General features: G+C 40.4%; 3 protein-coding genes across 5 annotated transcripts in view; 2 read left to right on the top strand and 1 right to left on the bottom strand.

The window, feature by feature from the left end:
• Window positions 1-19,175, bottom strand: part of LOC121504203 (flocculation protein FLO11-like) — a 19,665-nt gene continuing 490 nt past the window's right edge. The window contains exons 2-10 of the mRNA XM_041778914.1: window positions 13,960-14,143; window positions 4,359-4,636; window positions 3,374-3,477; window positions 2,783-3,242; window positions 2,600-2,692; window positions 2,489-2,525; window positions 2,177-2,248; window positions 705-2,093; window positions 1-594 (exon numbers count right to left, since the gene is read on the bottom strand). Coding sequence (XP_041634848.1) covers window positions 311-594; window positions 705-2,093; window positions 2,177-2,248; window positions 2,489-2,525; window positions 2,600-2,692; window positions 2,783-3,242; window positions 3,374-3,477; window positions 4,359-4,636; window positions 13,960-14,143 — 2,901 coding nt within the window. The 3' untranslated portion in view covers window positions 1-310. The remainder of the gene's footprint in view (window positions 595-704; window positions 2,094-2,176; window positions 2,249-2,488; window positions 2,526-2,599; window positions 2,693-2,782; window positions 3,243-3,373; window positions 3,478-4,358; window positions 4,637-13,959; window positions 14,144-19,175) is intronic.
• LOC121509263 (transcriptional repressor CTCF-like) lies at window positions 6,640-15,503 on the top strand. Its single transcript, XM_041786499.1, has 13 exons — window positions 6,640-6,810; window positions 8,653-8,910; window positions 8,997-9,179; window positions 9,266-9,632; window positions 9,744-9,914; window positions 10,311-10,444; window positions 10,544-10,664; window positions 10,764-10,913; window positions 11,122-11,282; window positions 11,379-11,561; window positions 11,666-11,807; window positions 13,674-13,820; window positions 13,998-15,503. The coding sequence occupies exons 2-13, from the start codon at window positions 8,665-8,667 to the stop codon at window positions 14,243-14,245; spliced, it is 2,253 nt and encodes a 750-aa protein (XP_041642433.1). The 5' UTR covers window positions 6,640-6,810; window positions 8,653-8,664; the 3' UTR covers window positions 14,246-15,503.
• The window catches only part of LOC121507499 (rho family-interacting cell polarization regulator 2-like), a 19,291-nt gene continuing 18,103 nt past the window's right edge, over window positions 17,988-19,175 (top strand). For all 3 annotated transcript variants that reach the window (XM_041783905.1, XM_041783911.1, XM_041783896.1), the window contains exon 1: window positions 17,988-18,127. The gene's annotated coding sequence lies outside the window, so the exon portion shown is untranslated. The remainder of the gene's footprint in view (window positions 18,128-19,175) is intronic.

Genomic DNA, 19,175 nt, shown 5'->3' on the forward strand with positions numbered 1-19,175 from the left:
TCCATCTATTGTAAACATTGTGTATTTTACCACAGTAGTTGTCTTATGGTACATAATCATACGTGCAATGCAAAAATTAAACAGAAGTTAAAAAAGGACAAAGACACTGCTGGATTTGTTGATTACATAACACCAAAGGGATCTCAGTTCTTTGGTCCAGTGGCCCACCCTTTTGTGGTGTGCTGCTGTATGTGGTGGTCCCTGTAGGAAGTGCCATGGATCATCTCCCCTCATTTTACCCTTTACTGTGGTCTCTCCTGCCCCTGTCACAGTAGTTGGTCCCGTTTTTAGCAACATCATGATTTTTTGATTACTTCTCAACCACTGACTTGGTTTCTTCTTGTTTTTGAACATCTATCCGTGACTCATTGACATCTTTCCCTAATGCAGGCTCAGCCATTCCCACTTCTGTTTTTACTGTGTCCTCTTGAGTTTTCACACCTTGTTCTTGCACTTCTTCACTCATCATTTCATTGTTGACCATAGGTTTTTTCTCATTTTCATCCTCGCTCTCCTTGGCACCATCAATGACTTTCTGGCTGTCATCCATCTTGGTTTCCTCACTCTTTTGTACCATCTCATGTCCCTCATCTGCTGTTGAAAATCACAAACAGATTCCATTAAACTTACATCTTCATTCATGTTAAAACAATAAAAGAATATATGCAGCTAGTGTAAATAAATACACATGATTAACATAATACCTTTATCCTTCTCTGCCAGCTCTACACTGGTTCCATCTTCAGAAGATGTGTGTGAGTCTTTATCTGGGCCTGGACTATCTTTAGAAGGAACTGGAGCGGTCAGATGGTGAGAAGCAGCATTTGAGTTATCAGTGGTGGAGAGGTCAGAGATAGTTGGTGTGAGGGTAGTGCTCACACTGTTAGAGTAAGGTGGATCTGAGTCAGTCGTAGGTGGTGAACTAATTGCAGCTGTGGCTGCTGAACTGAAGGTGGAAGTGGAATCTGAGTGGTTTATACTGATGGTGGTGGTGGTGGTGGTGTCTGTGGGGTTTGTTTCAGTGGATGACGTGGAGGGAATAGACAGATCAGGAGGGCTAGAGGTGGCTGGCTGAGTAATGGTAGAAGTAGAGTTTAAGTCCATGTAGTCAGTGGATATTGGGCTTGTAATGGTGGCAGTTGTGGTGGTGGGTGGAAGGTCAGAAGAGATCAGGAGGGGGGAAGAAGAAATGGAGGCATCAGGTGAAACTGGAGAGGTGATGGTATCATTTGACTCAGGAGGTGGAGATTTTTCAGCAACTGGTGAAGCTACCAATGCACAGCTAGCAGAGGTGCCTGAAGTGAGATCAACACTAGCTGCAGTAATTAAATTGGTGCAAGTAGACAAAACTGGTGGTGTATCTGATGTGCAGGTGGAGGGTGATGGAGCCGTGGTGGTGGCAGATACAGCTGCATCCACACTAGCAGCAGGTGTAGAATCAACTGAGACAATGCCCGCTTCAGTTTGCAGATCTCTTGATCCTGTGGAAACCTGATTCTCATTGCTGGGAGCAGAAACAGTTTCAGAGGTGGAGATGGAAGGCGTAGTGGTTGAACTGGAAGTTGTGGAGAGGCTCAGAGTAGTAATGGGCTCAGAGGAAATGGAAGTAACTGAGACAGAAGTGGAGGGCTCTATTGGTGTAGCAGTGCTAGTGGAAGTGGGTATTTCAGGAGCATTAGCATAAGCTTCAGGTATGGAGGGTTTGCTTTCAGGCTCTGTTACATCAGTGGTTGTGGTAGCTGCTGTAAGAGTGTGAACAGAGCTGGTGCATATATCTGTGTCCGAGGGCGGTACAGTACTTGAAGGGGAAACTGTCAAATCGGCCGAGTCAGGAACCGAGTTTGAGATTGTCGGTACAGTAGGTATGGTAGTAGTAGCAGTGATGTCAGGGGTAGCAGGGGGAGATTTGGCTGAACTCTGTTTGATGGGTGTGTTGGACTCTGCTTCCTGTATTTGCGCAAGCTCGTTTTCTGGTGTGTTGCGGCCGGATGTAGTGGGTGGTGGACCTGGCTTGATGACCGGCTTTGGAAGCAAAGCAGGTTTCCCAGCAGACTCATGTGCTGACACACTTGGGCGCATTTGATGCCTTGTATCTTAAAAAAAAAAAAAAATCAAGTCAGAATATTCAGCATTATAGTACAAATATAGATAAAGCCAATCTGTGTTTGTGTTTTACCTGATGATGCAGACATGGTTCGAGGTTTTGTGAAAGTAGGTGGTGGCTCAGGCTTACTGTCAATGATAGTTCCTGAGGCACAAAGATCATTTATGTTAAAGAGGAATGAATTTACTTCTAAATCTTTACAATGGATGGAGCATTATCGGCATACAGACATAGTAAACCTTAATAGATAACTGATCCATTTCAAAAAGCCTCTCCTATAAAACAAATACTTCAACTTTAAAGATTAGCAGAGCTTCATTAACACTACGATGGTGTGAGGAGAAGTTTAATTATGTTAAGTATCAAACAGATAATAGAACATACCTTCAGATTCTGCTTTTTTCATCTCTCCCTCCTGATTCTAAAAAAATAAAAAAGGATTTTAAACACTATCAAGGACTCTTAACTACAAAGTACAAACAGATATTTACATACCTGTATTTCTCCCGGCTGAGCTTTAGAGACTCCGATACGCTGAAGCATGAGATGGAGTTTCTGTTCAAAGCTATGTTGGCCTTCTAATTGTTTCTGAAAGCAGCAAAAGCAGAGTGAGGAGGTCTTTCAAACCTTACTTACAGATCTGAAAGTAAGTGTGATTTAAATTCTGCTAGTATTCACCTTTCCAGTGTTCTTGCCATAAGGAGTCCCTGCACCTGCTGATCCAGACAGCAGAATGAGAGACTGGGACTTCCCCTCTCTGAGAGCTCGGCGGGGAGGCACTGCTTCACCCCTCAGCGGCGGAGCACCAGACACAGGTGTCTCCTGAACAGCTGACTCTCCAGCACTGGGATTCTCTTTCGCTTTCTCCTTTTCGTTCTCCTTGTCGTGCTCTTTGACACGGTCCTTGTCTTTGTCTTTCTCAGCTCTGGCGACCTCCCTGAGTGGGCGGATGAGGTCCGCGATGGAGGTCTTTTTGGGACGCCCTTCATGGCTTGTTTCTGACTTCAGACCTCGTCTCTTTTTGAGAGTAAAAAAATCGCCAAGCTTCCTCCTGAGTGTTTTGGTCTGGGGTGGACAAGGGACAGAACTGGCAGGAGCCACTTCGTGCACTGTGATAGTTTCTTCATCTTGCTTTTTCCTAAAGGAGGATCATATATCAGATCAATACTGTGTGCATCAAGTTCCTTGTACTAGTTTATTAAAGCAATAAGTATCCTGATAGTCATCATGGACCTATAAAGAGGCTTAAGAGGCAGCTGGTGTACTCACAGTGTATCAGTAGGAAGTACTCTTTTAGTAAAGAACTCCTCGACACCTTCATCCACCCTCCCCATGTGCTCAAGGACTTCATTTTCACTCTCTAATATCGTCTCCTAAATAACACATAAACAGAAATCACAGAGATTTTAGACTCAAGATTAAAGAGCTGATGTTGAAAGCAACTTGTACCATGTCTAACTTTACATTACATAACCCTCACCTCTGAAAAACCCACACACTCTGGCACTAGTGTTTCTCCTGCCTCTATAGGTGTATTTTGGTTTGAATCTCTCCTCCAGCCATGCTACAAACCAACCTCTCGGGAGTCAGTTGCTCGGTAACGTACAATGGGGGGGCGTCGCTGGATTTTTGCATGCTGAATGAAAGCAGGGTAACTCATTTTGCCGATGTAGGTAATGTGATATTGAAATTGCAGCAATTCAGTGCTGCATCATCCCGATCACATTAACATCTGTGCCTACAAGTAGCAATAAAAGACAGGAGATTGACTGCAGAGCACAAATTCAGCAGAAGTCAACGTTACACGATATCCTGTCACTTGGAGTCACTTGAATTTTGTCTCCTTAGCCATTGGCACCAAGGGAGTGACTGTGTCTACAGCCTAATAGCACTGTGACAACACAATCAGCTCAGTGCAAAAAAAAAAAAAAGAAAAAAAGATGATCACACACACACTCAATTTAATACAACCGCAGAAGAAGAAAATGCCACCAGCTTTTTTCAGCGAGGCAGATCTCACATTCACACTCAGATTTCTAATGAAGCTTCTTCAAAGAGCCAGTGACCGGCAGAAAGGGACAGCCTCATTCAAACAGGAACCAGGCATCTTTCACAGCACCCCTCCTCTGTCCTTCCCTTCCCCCTGCCTCTCCCCTCTGTACCCTATTTCATCTCCTCCCATTTTCTCTCCTCACTCACACCACCTTTCCCCTCACACTCCATTTTTAAAAAACCCTGTCCTCGTTCACAGTACCTGCGGTCTGCTGGGTCGGTAGTTCAGCTTTTGTCGGTGAGGTCTCGGTCTGCTCTGGGTGTAGTGCCTGAGCGCTGGTCCGCCCAATGGCAGCTCCATTGGGGAGACACGGCACGCTGTTGCCGTGGAGCTCTGTTGCCGTGGCTCTGTTGCTGAGGCACGGTTGCTAAGAGCAGGAGCAGCAGCAGTATGTAATGCCTCCTCAGAGGTGGGCGGGGCTGGGCCGGCTGACTGACAGATGTGACAAGAGAGCCTCGCCTTTCTCTGCCCCCTCCCCTCTGAGAGGAAAACCATGAGAAAAAAGATGGAGATAAAATAAGAACAGACAGGGAGAGGGAGGAATAAAGTGACCATGCTGATGATAGTTTGATCTATGCTTCAGACCTCATTACAAAAACACAGATCTGAATATGCTGCAATGGAAACAGCTGAAATGGACAAAATGTTCTATTGGTTATATAACAAATTAATAATTTATTTTGTATGCGGAAAATATGCTCTGAAATGCACTAAGTGACAGGTTGACCTGCAATTTTTTAATCACTAAAAAAAGTAAAAAATACAGTTTAATGGATTTAATGCATGTTGTTTTAATAATATCTGAGACGACAGTTGTAGATGGGGACTGTTAGAGATCTTGACAATGAGCTGAAACATTTCGAAGCAACATAGAAAAACAGACCAATTTCTATGTCATTTATTGAGGGAAAAACTTAATTGAATGCATGAGTAAGTTTCATGGGAGGTAATTTCCCTGAATTAAATATTTTTGATACTCAAACCAAGCAAACAAGTTTCCTATGTAAAACACAGAAGTTTGAAAATGCAGTTTGACTGGAAGTTGCATTTACTGATTAAATCCAGACAGTTCTATTAGAGCAAGTTTCCTTTTCTCTGTGGTTTTTTATATTTCCGGTGAAAAATGTCAGACGAGTTTACTCTAGTATGCCAGTGATCATCAACTGGCGGCCAGGGGCCATATTAAGCTCCCCATCGAGCCCAAAAAGATGAATGAAGTCAAAAAATGTCAGGAGAAAAAAAGGATTTGGTAGATTTTAGGGCATCTCTTTTCTTTAAATCCATACAGCTATCAAACAAACCCCAGAACAATCGAGATTGCACCAGTTCTATCAGGAATAACCTAATATTCTACAGAAATCCACCTGTCATCTAAACACATACCTATTAGTCCAGCCCTAATTAAATCTGCACTTTACTGTGTCAACTTGTTACTTCATGCTCTTGGAAAGTGTGATTTTCCTGCCTGAGAATCAAAATAAAAGACCTCTTTGCTCCATTTGGTTTTCACTAATCAGGATGCAGCATATTAGTGTGAAATGTGGCGATGGACAAAATGGCATTCCTAGAAATTTGTAGCTAAAATATTTTGATTACCCATAGGTGATAGGGACCAATCTTGATTTTAATACTTAAAAACTACTTACATTTTGGAAGAAAAATACAAATACGTATACAATAATATATTATTTGGACCAAAATATTCATTTTATTTTAGTTAATTTAAAGTCTGCCCCCAAAGTGCCTGTTAAGACAAAATCTGGCCCTTGTACACATGTAAATGATGACCCCTAATCTATGTAGTTAACTGCACTCTACACAGACAACTTTTTGTATATTTCAATGTCATGTTTTCTGAGTGAGGTCTTAACATTGTTAAAATCGAACTTTATTAGACCTAATGTATAACTCTGAAAAGCAGATGAGCTATTTCTGGAGTTCCTCTTAACTTTGTTTACAGTGCTCTTCTCTTAGATAACAACAAGACATCTTTTTTTTACAATTAAATGAATAAATATTGAATAAGATGCCTATATTTACAGAAGATATATCATTTGTTTTTGCTTGCGGCCTTAAATATGTGTATATCCCCAGTTTTAAACGTTTAAAGAAGCCTTCCAACAAGAAACAATGCAGAGAGAGTGAGTTGAATAGGGGATGGGGGTAAATCACGTTTTACTCTGCTGTGAGATAAACCACCAACACTCTCACTGCCCTCTTGTGATTGACTCGATGAATTACTTTGACATTGAGTGTTACATGAAACATTACATTTATAGAGGATTTAGATTATTTTTAGCGTTACAAGCGAAACTTGCAATAATGTCTGTACTTTATCTCAACAGATATTTAATGATCTCTTATTTGTGTCAACCATCGTCATCGTGTTTAAGGATGCCACGCCTACGCCTGAATTCAAATCTGGCGCCTTGCAGACATCCAGACCACTCCTCCTGCCCCCTTAGGCTGTGTGTTTGCGCAGCCGCGTAAGCTATTAAAGACCGCCATTTTGTGTTAGGCCTATTCTTCCAAAGCGGGAGAAAATTATTAGCGGAACCCTCAGCACGCACGGACGGTCACAGCGGGATTGAAGACGACAGCCACAGACTTTGAGCTTCACAGTTAATATTACGGGAGAAACAAACTGCGAAGAGTAAGTGAAGCCGTTACTTTGCGCCCAAACACGGAAACGTTTTTGTAGGAGCCGTCGTCGGCCTCTAGGTGTCACGGTAGGGCTTACCGGCCAGGCTGCTGGCGGGGGGTGTTTGTCTCCCTCTATCGTTATCTAAAATTCACTAAATCTGTCTATAAACTGTAACTCTCTTTCCCAGTTGAACATTGGTGGATATTTAGTAAATATCTGCAGAGGGATGACAACAGTAACAAGTGTTTGTGTTTTAAGTTTGTTCAGGCCTGTCGTCCATCTTATCGTGTCCTTTGTTTCCTGTTTTCAGACGTACTCGCGCCTCTCGAGTTCACTAACCCACTAACACGAGTTGACGTCTCTGTAGTTTGTATCGTTTCCATAAAAATATTTTTACGTTGAGGTCAGGATATTTTATTGAAGGGTTGCTGAGCACATGTTCAGTTAATAGGTAAACGATTTGTTCAACGTATTAGTGGTTGATATGATGAATGGTTTAACAAGTGAGGTCAGTGCAGGAAGTCGTAATTTGCCGCGTTTTAAAATTTAGCTCAGAGTTCAACAGAATTGCAAATAAGAGTTGAGTTGTGTTTCGTTTACTTTTCAACAGTCGTGCTCCAAATTAGCCTGTCCCACCAAGAAGTGTGGTGTCATTTACTTATAACAGAGGGAGTAGGAGAAAACGAAGAACCCCCGTTATATTGATATCATTTTTAGTGCCACAAAAGTTTTCACGCAATTTTCAGCAGACAATCAGAAGCTCTGATATGAAGCAAGTAGTCTAGAGTCGGTTTTGTTTGATTTGTGGCGTCACTGGTCTGTATGTAATTTACACGTGTTGTTTACACCAGATGTTATACAGAGACTAACTGGGGGCGTTTTCATGCACACAGTGCTTTGTTATTTAAACAGACACGTACAAAGTATATATAGTCTTTGCACGTTGATAGAAAGAACACAAATGATGAGTAATACATAGGGTTAGGGAATATACTAACTAATGACATGCAAATTGTTTACGTTTTCAGGTAAGCATTAATACTACTGAGCATGACTGATACTACAACAATCCCTGTAATGGTGCGGTGACAGAGGCCTTATACTTTGTGAGCTAAACTCGCAGCTTTTACTATAAATGCCTTGGTTACTCAAGTGAATACACGTGACATGGACAGTTCTTACAACATAACTCTCTGTCAAACCAACCAGTCAAATCTAGGGGTTGTCCTAAATGTTGCCTCTGAAACCTTGGGTTGCTCATTAGGTTGATTAAATGTGTTGATTTATTGATATAACCGCTGCTCTCTACAAAAAAAACCTGATTAACAGGCTAGAAGAAGCAAAACAAGTTTAGATCTGCTTGTAACCACCCGTACTTTGGCTTTTGTATTTAAGTTGGATTCTTACATTATTGTTTAATATTATGATTGATCCCTTATGTGATGTCTTAAGGCACTATTTGATTATATACCTATAGAGAAAATCAAATAAAAGCAGAACAAATACTGATGTTTTGTTTTGCAGGCCCTTTGTTCTTTGTTAAAGTTTTTCATGCACCTTTTTAAAAAAATGATTTTCATTATCTATCAAAAAGATCTACTTTGCTAAATAAACTGATTAGTGCCATATATCTCAGGAGGTGGTACTTCTTGGTTGTTTGACCATGTCAACCAACTAGTTTGTGAGAAGACAGCTGTCATGACACCAGCTGGTCATACAGATAAAATTTAATTCATCCAGTAATTATTTCATCTAAACTCTAATGTTGTATTTTGAGCCATTCAATGGCCACATTAAACTAAAATGAAATTTTATTTGCCTAACTTGCTTCAATAATTTGCCCATTCAAAGGTGCCTGCTGCCATGGAGGGCGAGGCTGTTTCCATGGATACTGCTCAGGCTGCTGATGGAAAGGTCCTGCCTGAGGATGGAGAAACCTTGATACAAGGAGTGACCCTTGCCCCACAGGGTGAAGTGACTGGTAATGTGGAGATGATGGTGATGGATGCTCTTGATCCTACTCTGCTCCAAATGAAGACAGAGGTGTTGGAGGCCGGTAACACAGTGACAGTTACGGGTGGAGACGAGGGTCAGATCATCACACTGCAGGTATGCGCTGATGCTGCCCTTGGATTTGTCACTGGCTTTTTGCTAAATGTCCTGGCAAAGTTCAAAGGGTTCTTTATCATTTGCAGGTGGTGAATATGGAGGAGCAGGCAGGGGCTGCATTAGGTCTTGGCCAGCTTCAGCTGGTGCAGGTGCCAGTGACAACAGGAACTGTTGAGGGCCTGCAGGCGACCTATGTTGATGCATCAACAGCTAACAAGGATGCAGAGCCGGTTATCTGTCACACTCTTCCCTTACCTGAGGGCTTTCAGGTATAAAACCACTCTGGTCTGCTGTACAAAAACCTGGCCCAGACTGAATATATGACAGTCTCTCTAAATTGTATTGTTGTCCTTAGGTGGTGAAAGTAGGTGCCAATGGAGAAGTCGAGACTGTAGAGCAGGAGGAGCTTCAGGCAGCTCACAGTGAGCTTCAAGGAGCAAGGGCTGAGGAGGAAGGGGAAGAAGAAGCAGTAGAAACCCCTGTGCCTCAGCAAGAAGACCAAGAATGGGCCAAGGACCCAGAATACCAGCCCATCACTATGGTCCGCAAAGGAAAGAAGGGAAAGAAAAGCCGCCTACGCTATGGGGAGGGTGACCGTGACATGGACGTTTCTGTGTACGACTTTGAAGAAGAACAGCAGGAGGGACTGCTGTCAGAGGTGAATGCAGAGAAAGTTGTCGGCAACATGAAGCCACCAAAGCCCACCAAGATCAAGAAAAAGGGTGAGACTGCAGCACAATGTTGTTTGAGTCTTCTTCCTCTTACAGTCTTGGAACCATTATGGTGTATTTGTGCACTGCTTTAACTCATCAAATCTTATTTTTTGTGTTCAGGAGTAAAAAAGACTTTTCAGTGTGAGCTTTGTAGCTACACTTGTCCAAGGCGCTCCAACTTGGACAGACACATGAAGAGCCACACAGACGAGAGGCCACATAAATGTCATCTGTGTGGACGGGCCTTCAGAACAGTTACACTTCTGAGAAATCACCTGAATACACACACAGGTAATGCAAGAAAAAAAAAAACAATATAGGTATCAAATTATTAAAATACAAAGCTGGGTTGTGCAGTACTATGTCTGTGAGAGGAGTAATTGGTACCAGAGTTGTCATGCGTTTTGGTTGCCAGTCTCCACATCTGGTACAACTGTCCAATTGGACTCAGTGATTTCTGTGCGACTTGTTCCATCTAAATTAACTTAAATATGACAAGCTGATGTATTACTGGTTACTACTTTTTGCATTAACAACAAATGATAAGAAGTTTGACTAACACTGATACCTGCTTTGATGGTCCATTTGCTTTACATTTATTTGATACAAATTAAGCATTAAATATCTTTTTTATATCTTGATTAAAAAAAAGAAGTCTTAATTTTCCTCATTCTTCTATTTCTCTAGGCACTCGGCCACATAAATGTACAGATTGTGACATGGCATTTGTGACCAGCGGTGAGTTGGTGCGTCATCGTCGTTACAAACACACACACGAGAAGCCCTTCAAATGCTCTATGTGTGACTATTCTAGTGTGGAGGCAAGTATTGATTTACAATTACAACCTATCTAATAAACAACATGTCTCTTTAAATTTTATCAGAAGGTCTTGTTTAAATCTCCCGGTCTCTTTTTATAGGTGAGTAAGTTGAAAAGGCACATCCGTTCCCACACAGGAGAGCGACCCTTTCAGTGCAGTCTGTGCAGCTATGCTAGCAGAGACACTTACAAGCTAAAGAGACACATGAGAACACATTCAGGTAATACATCTAAACCATTCATCAGCCCAGAATGCAGCTGATTGCTGGTTCAAGTAAGTACATGCCGATCACCTAGTACCCTCTTATTCTTTGTTGCAGGGGAGAAGCCGTATGAGTGCTACATCTGCCATGCCCGGTTCACACAGAGTGGCACCATGAAGATGCACATTCTGCAGAAACACACAGAGAATGTGGCCAAGTTTCATTGCCCTCACTGTGATACTGTCATTGCACGTAAAAGTGACCTTGGTACGTTTTGCACTTTTCCTTTTGCTCAGCAGTGTGCCTGGAGGGCAGCTATTTACCTTAATTTGTGAATCTTCATTTCTGGTATTAGTGTAGAGAATAATCTTTTACACATGTAATCCACCAAGCTTTGGAACAGTTGATTCTCCTCTCTCCTAAAAGACCCAGATGACATGCCATAAACATAAATTATAATTTTTTTCTTTTTAAGGTGTTCACTTGCGGAAGCAGCACTCATTTATTGAGACGGGAAAGAAATGCCGTTACTGTGATGCTGTTTTTCATGAGAGATATGCTCTCATCCAACACCAGAAGACTCACAAGAATGAAAAGCGTTTTAAGTGTGAAATGTGTGACTACTGCTGCAGACAGGTGTGTCCAGTAAAATCTGAAGCACTTTTGTTGTGTACTTTTTGTTATTTTTAATTTCATTCCAAATTACTGTTTTTCTGATATGTTTCCTCATAGGAACGCCATATGATAATGCACAAGCGTACACACACAGGAGAAAAGCCATTTGCCTGCAGCCAGTGTGATAAAACTTTCCGCCAGAAACAGCTTCTGGACATGCACTTCAAGCGCTACCATGATCCAAACTTTGTCCCCACTGCCTTCGTCTGCAACAAGTGTACCAGAACATTCACCCGCAGGGTATGATCAAGCTCTAGAGTTCTTGCAAACAGTCCCTATCTGCTGTTTTGTTGTTCTTGGTGTTTGTTGCAGAGTTGTGATGTTTGTGTATGCATGTAATATAGAACACAATGCTGCGTCATGCTGAGAACTGTACGGGCGAAATGATTGAAGATGAGAATGGAGCTCCAACACCCAAAAAGGGCGGTCGCCGTGGCAGGAAGAGGAAGATGCAGTCAAGAGGAGAAGATGGTGATGATGACGCAGGTAAACTATACATGCATTTATACAACTTTTGTTGAGTCAATATGAATGTAGTTAGACTCTTGCAATTGACAGTATGTAACGCTTACTGTAACATTACAGCATGTTACAAAGCCAACTCGAAACGCTGAATTTCATTTAAGTTCCTACAACTACAATTTAGTGGAGAACATTTAAAGAGGAACTTTTTTGAGCTAAGCCTAGTTCATACAGAGTTCTTGATGGTTTAGGGCCCAAATCTTGACATTTGAGTACAGAGTACTTAAAGCGTACATTTTGTTAGAAATATTGAAAGCAACTGCCCTCTAAAACTGTGGTCCCCAAATGGGGGCTATGACACAGGCTTAGTTTGCCTTGGGAATCTGTACAACCATACGTTGGTTGCTACATTAAAGATACTGTAACACATGTCAAAGGGGTTATTTTGCATGGATATAATCACAGCATGCAGTGAAATTTTGCTTTGAGCTTGGGTTTGTCTTGGTAGAAAGAAAATGAAAACCCCTGCTCTACAGGACAGGTTTGGTCCTGGCTTCTGCAACTGAATTCTGCTATTGGCAGATCTTGTTGTAGGTGACGTGCCACAGCTCAACAGGTACTGCCAACCTATTTCATGACCATTAGCAGTCTGAAAGGTGACTGACAGTAACAGTCAAAAGCAGAAATTTGTGGGTAACAGCTGGCACAAACATGTAGAGATGTTACTGTGATTAGGGCAGGGTATCGCTATTGATTGCCCGCATCTGATGTGATTCTGATTCACGAGGCCCTGATTCGATTAAATAACTATTCATGTAGGGATATTTTAGTTGCAAACCTATTTTTTCTCAAGAGATTACTGAGATTCTCAAAGAATAAAAGTTTGAAATAATACAAAGTATGTACCAACCAGATGAATTATTGAAAATATGAGGGTGTGCATTAAAAAAATGGCTCCAAAATAGTGGTATTGCCATTATATTTTACATCCATGTGGTACATCTTGCATATGCATATCCAGCTTTAATTTGTAACATTTACCAGATATCCAAAATAAGATGAATGGGTGTAAGATTCAAACCTCTAGTCTCAGAGTAAAGGCTTTTAGAAGCAAGGAGCTGTGAAGAAATGCCAGGCCTATATATTTAGATTGATCTCTGGATTATATGAATGTATTCTTAATCAATCTGAATTTAATAATTTATTTTTATTTCTTAACCCTGTCCTAGCTGGGATACTTTAGGATTATGGGGAGTAAGGTTCTTTTTCTCAAAATCACAAATAAATCTTGCTCCTCATTAAACAAAACATATAATGTATGAGCTTCTCTTCTGCAGAACCATTACCATTGCTTTTCCCAATCGTCTGTAATTTAAAAAAAAAAGGGTTAATTCAGTCACTGCAGTTGAATGCTGAAAATTGCAGGTAAAATCACCTTGACCAATCAGAGAAGCTGCTGTGATACTCTAGAGTTGTAGGTACTGTAGTTTTTTTCCTGAAAGAATGTATAAACAACTGTCTTTTTTTATAAAGATGTTAACGGCATACAAACTTTTCGCCGAGTTTTACACTCAGCTAACAACCGGTATGTCTCTGTCAGATGGTTATGACATTGCTAGTAATCAGCAGAAGCAGCATAGACTGTATGATGTTGTGGCTGATGGGGATGGTAGGAAGGAGTGGGTGGGCTTGTCCCATCACCCCTCCATCCAGCCCCCTCCATTATGTTTGTAAGGCATTTCTTTGACATTCTGTAATTTTTTTGTATGTATCTGATCACTTATACATTGTTTTGTCTGTTAGATTAACTTGTATATACTAAGTGTTAAATGAAGTTGTCATTTCTGCTTGTTACCAACATTATTGCTTTATGTTCTTATTCATGTGCAGAGAATGAAGTGGATGAGGAGGAAGAGGAAGAGGACATTTCAAGTGAGATTGAGGTTGATCAGGCCCCTGCCGTGGTCCCCATCCCTGCACCTGTTGAGCCACCAGCCAAGAGAAAACGTGGACGTCCCCCAAAGAGCAAACCAGATAGTAGGTGTCGCACTAGGATACTTCAGGACATATTCCAACTTGCTAATACTTATTGGGGGATTTCACCCCCGTGTGGCAGTGGTCTGAAGTGTACCCTTTTAATTAAAATTGAACAAATAGTGTGCAGGGTTAGGCTTACTGTTACAGTACCACAATTTGACCTGAATCTCTTCACAGCGGCTGCTATCATTCGTGTGGAGGACGAGGCCACAGGGGAAGTTGATGACATTATTGTCAAGAAGGAGGCTGGAGCTGAACCAGATGACCAGGAGGCTGAGGAGGTGGTAGTTGGTGGAGGTAAGACCACCATTCAAATGGAGGAACTGTCCCAGGAAGAGGGAACAGAACAAGGAGAGCAGCTGTCTGAGGCCCCACCTAATGGAGACCTGACTCCTGAGATGATCCTCAGCATGATGGACCGGTGATGGATGAGTCCGTTGAAGCCTGTGAACATACACAGACCATCAATGACGTTTTAACCCTAGGCATTTGAGATGACGAACACCTATAATCTGGCATAGTAACAAACATCACTGTTATTTAAGATTTGTTTTTTAATCATGTATTGATAAAATAGTTTGAAAAGATTTTTAATGAGAATTTTCCTACCAAAAAAATTGCATTTTAGTACATTTGAGTTGACTGTAATGGACTGCAGTATCTTTGGCCCTTTATTTTTGACATTTCCTCTGTAATAAGGGTTAAAAAAAACACACACACAAAAAAAACAGCTCTGCCTCATTATCTACATGACATAATCTCTTGTAACTACATTTTGGCCAAGTAGCCCACTAAATGTTTTATCAGAGTAGACTATGTCTTTATTAGATATTCACTGTGCATGCTTTCACATAAAAAATCCCAGTAATGTTTTTCCATCTCATCCTAGCAAGATTTTTTTATCTGATGCCTCTGTGCTTTTGGGTTATATTTGTAGATACTGTAGTAAACTGGCTGTACTTTTTGCCATGTGTAACATCCTCACTGAAGAGCTCTCTTAGCCTCTCAGTTGGAAAGATTTGTTTTTTAAGCAGCAGAATATTAAGGAAGAAAATACTTTTTATCAAATTCTGGTTACTGAGAAATCGCATGTGAAAGCTATCAGAACTACAGAGGTGGCTCCCTGAAAGATTAAACTGCCATGAGTCACAGCCACTCTCAGAGAAACCTTTTCAACATCTTCATATTTTGGGCCCTTTTTTGGTGGTTAGTAAATCCTTTTTAAGCCTTTTATTAGTTTTAAAAGCTTCATAGACTTGTTGCTCATTTTATACTTTTTGTGCCCTTGCTTCAGTAATGTGTAGATGATGCTCATGAACCTAAGTGCAAGGAAAGAACTGTTTTTGCTCCTTTGTGTAGCCATTCCACCTTGGGTTGTTTTCCTTTTTGTACCATTGTCAATGCAATGCTGTGTAGAATGAATGACGTTTTAAAACTGGCTAAAACAACAGATGTATGATCGTACAACTAATAAAAAATAGACATTGAGACTGATATTTTAGGTTTCTAAAGTCTCATGAATATTTTTCTGGTTTGGATAAAGTAGAATTTCATGGTAGATGTACAAAAAGAAATGGTTGTTGAGTCATTGTTTATTTCAAATTGCTAAGAAGCAGTTTTAACACAGATGTCCATGTATTTTGCTTGCATATATATTTTATTAAAAGGACAACTTCATATTAACAGTGCAACTTATTTGTATGTTTAAAAAATATGTGCTTTGTGGGCTTATGAAAGGTTGTAGCTGGCATTAAGTTTGTTTTATTTAAAGCCTAAACATAGAAAATTTTGACCAGAAATCACAGATATTTGACACAACATAAAACATATTGACTTTGTATGTCAAACTTGTATGTATCATGAGAGAGCTGAAGAAAACTAATTTGTAATGGTAGCTCAATTATATGCTGAAGCTTATTTTTTGTGAGTTTTACAAACAGTCCAGTGATTTTAGGAATTCCAATTGAATTTAAGGGGGTAACAGAAACCATGAAATACTGGCCTCCATCTGGTATGCTAAAAAGGGCAGGCCATTATTGCGTGTAGCTTTTAAGATTCAGTGCGAAAGACCAAAAATTTGGGATTACTCCCAAAATTTGATTTTAATTTTTAAAATATCCCATATCTAATGGTTTTGTTTTCCTCTCACAAAATGGGTATTTTTTTAAATTGTGGTGGGTCAAATGCTGATGTTTTGTTAAACTGGTCATTCGGCCGCTTTTAAAGGCGTCTAAACGTTAACTAAAGCTAGTTACATTTTAAGCTAGGCACAACGCTAAAGAGCAGTTAATTGACCGTTAAAATAGGTTCCTCTTTTCAATAAAGTCAACCAATTAATATTTGATCATGTTAAAACTTTCCTATAATCTACTTACCTTGATCCTAAATTAGACCGATACCGGGAATTCACAAGATACTATTTTGACATATGCATCCCTCTCTGTCTTTCAAACTGAAACATCGCCTGTTGAAAATTTAAGGTGACACTGCAACATGTTGTCCATCACTTCTGCCCCCTCTCCGGCTTTGTCTTTGAGTGGACTAACACTCCCGACGCTGTAGCACCTGACAGTGTTTGGCCAACTTAAACCTATGACTTTCATCGTACTACCCGTGGGTTTCTGCTCCTATTGTGGGTGGTAGTATTTCCGTTTTTCCATCCTCTCCGTGCTCGCCTCATGTCTGTGTTTTTCCGCTGTATTTACCGTGGCGTCGTCGGCGAAGCACAGGGAGCCAGCAACGGAGAAAACAGTGACAGACTGAGGGACATCCTTGTTGCCACAGCAACTAACCGCAACTTAATTTCCGGCTTGTAGAGTGACTTTTCAAAATAAACCAATACGATAGTTAATTGGTCCTTTTTTACACAGAATCTGCAACCAGCAGACTTCAGTTGTTCAACTAAGTTTTCTTATAGAGTTCTAGTTATCAAAAAACTAGTTAGTATGCCCCAGTAGACTATTCATTTGAAACTTAATGAATCATTGCTGGTGCAATCCCTACCTCAAACTTTCTTGTGTTTTCTCCCCCCATGATATTTGAGGTGGGGGACTTTGCAGGTTTTGTAACAGAGACACCATTCAACTACTTTTGGATTTCCATCTGAAAAAGAATCACTAGATCAAATCAAAGACTTAAAAATAGCTGATGTCATATACCACAGTTTTTACACTTCATTTGCCAAATCCACACCATGTTCAATTCTCGGCAAAATAGCCTCTTTAATACATATTTAAGTGTCTTTATTTGTTGTATTGTTGAAGTAAGAATGGTGGTTGTACAGCCATGACATACCTCGACTTGCTTCAAGGCACACCAGTGAGCTTTGCCACACTATCTCAGAATCACTGTATTACACCTCAGATAGATGGATAGATATTTTATTAATTCCAAGAGGATTCTGGCATTATATTAAAACGTTTTTTTTATATGGTATCATTACTGTCTATTATAGGCATTGCATGCCATTATAATTATATAGCAGATTTAACTTTCTGTAACGAAACCTCACAGGAAGAACAACTATATATATATTGAAAAACTATGTATGAGGTGTGACAAAAAAACATTAGTTGTGATACTGTTTCTTTGTATTGTTTTACATCTACAGTTATTACTGTTATGTTTAGATTTTGTCTGTTTTTAGGAAAATCAATCCCCTAATGTACCCTTTTTCAATATCCATATCCCCTTTAAAATACAGTCCCCCTTTAGCTAGACGTGAATCAGTTAGATCACTGTATTTATATTAAAATAATTGAAGAAAAATTTATGAAATATCAAGAAAAATCTGTCTTGCTCATAAAGACACTATTATAATTCACCGTTTTTCTTTATAGCCATTTTCATGTATTTGTTTATATGTGCATTTTAAAAGGGAGAGAAAGAAAAGGAAAGTAAAACAGATAAAGAGAGAAAAGAAACAATTTAAGAAATGGTTATGTGCCACGGGAGTCAGTGCCTGAGTCCCTTTTGCCCACATCTGTTTGCTCCCTGAAATTTATATTTTTAAGAATAACAAATAAACATTGTTTCGACCATTGCAACTTCAACTATCAGTTTCTCTGATGTCTGCCAGTTAATGCCTCCAAATGTGGAAATTGAGCCATAGTTCGAGCTTTTATTGTGAAAATCTTCCTCGGACATCGTCACGTAGATGCTGCTAGCTTGACTGTGGACAAAAACTGCGAAATCCAGGAGAGGGACAGCGCCCAGAATAACTGTAAACCTTTGCTAACTGCGTGCAGCATCGCGTCGGAAATGAGACTCCAGACATATCCCCTGGGTTGGCGGATATTAAAACAGAGGTAGGGGGCTGCTCCTTATATCGCCAAGGTCACCACATGAAGACCGTGAAAATTTTCATGGGCATAAGTCCGTCCCAAGTGAAGTTGCTTTCCCGTGATGTTGACGGCATTGTATCCGCCAGCTGGCTGTAGTTGGCTTATTCTTACATCAGCTGTCTTTTACGTGTTTGTTTTTAGCTATTGGGCCGATTTTTTAGGGCGGAGGGCGGTTCTGTGGTCCTGTTATGGTCGGGAAAGGACTTTTTGTGGCCTGTGATGAGCTCCGGGGGCTGCCTGGGGTGGGATATGGACGGTATACAAAATCTGGCACGACACCGTCTCTTAAGTTTGCCTTTAGAACTCCTTCAATCTTGGTTTAACCTGAAGTATCCTCAAACGCCCGGCTGTGCTGTAGGAGCCTGTTTATCCTACTCATTGGCCTGCTGCTTCTGGGTTAGGCTAATCCACTAATCTGGAATAGAGGTACTTGCATTTTGTCATAGCACCATTACCTCTCATCCTTCTACTCCTCCTCTTCCTCCTCCGGCGCTGGACCCACAAAGTGTGGATGAACAATGGTCTTAATGGTTGCCACATAGCTGTCTTATCTATACGTCTGCTTTTTAAATTTAGAGTATAAATACAATTAAAACGCGTATAACGTACAAAATTGATTAGCCGATTAGTGGATGATCTGTGGATCGACCGGAAACTAATCGCTTCCAGTAACGATTATGATTCATCCTTAAACTTCACTTACTCGACTTTCGCTTCCCTGTCTGCATGTATCCATTTTGTCTTACTGTTTCTCAGATTTAGGTAATTTTAAGACATCACTTTAACTGTCACACTGTTCTTTCTACATAGTTAGAGAACTGAATAAATTAATCGATTATTTAAGCCGCATTAAAGTAATCCCTTACTGTTGTTCAAAAATAGCTCATTTATTTTGTCAAAATCAACAAAGATTTTTTTCCTCGTTAAAGTGGTTAATTTAACATGGTTATTTACAACTTTATTCATTAAATAAAACTATTCTTTGTCAGGAAAATAAAAGCTGCCAGTGAAA

This window comes from Cheilinus undulatus, linkage group 1, assembly GCF_018320785.1.
Source record: "Cheilinus undulatus linkage group 1, ASM1832078v1, whole genome shotgun sequence".
Lineage (NCBI taxonomy): Eukaryota > Metazoa > Chordata > Actinopteri > Labriformes > Labridae > Cheilinus > Cheilinus undulatus.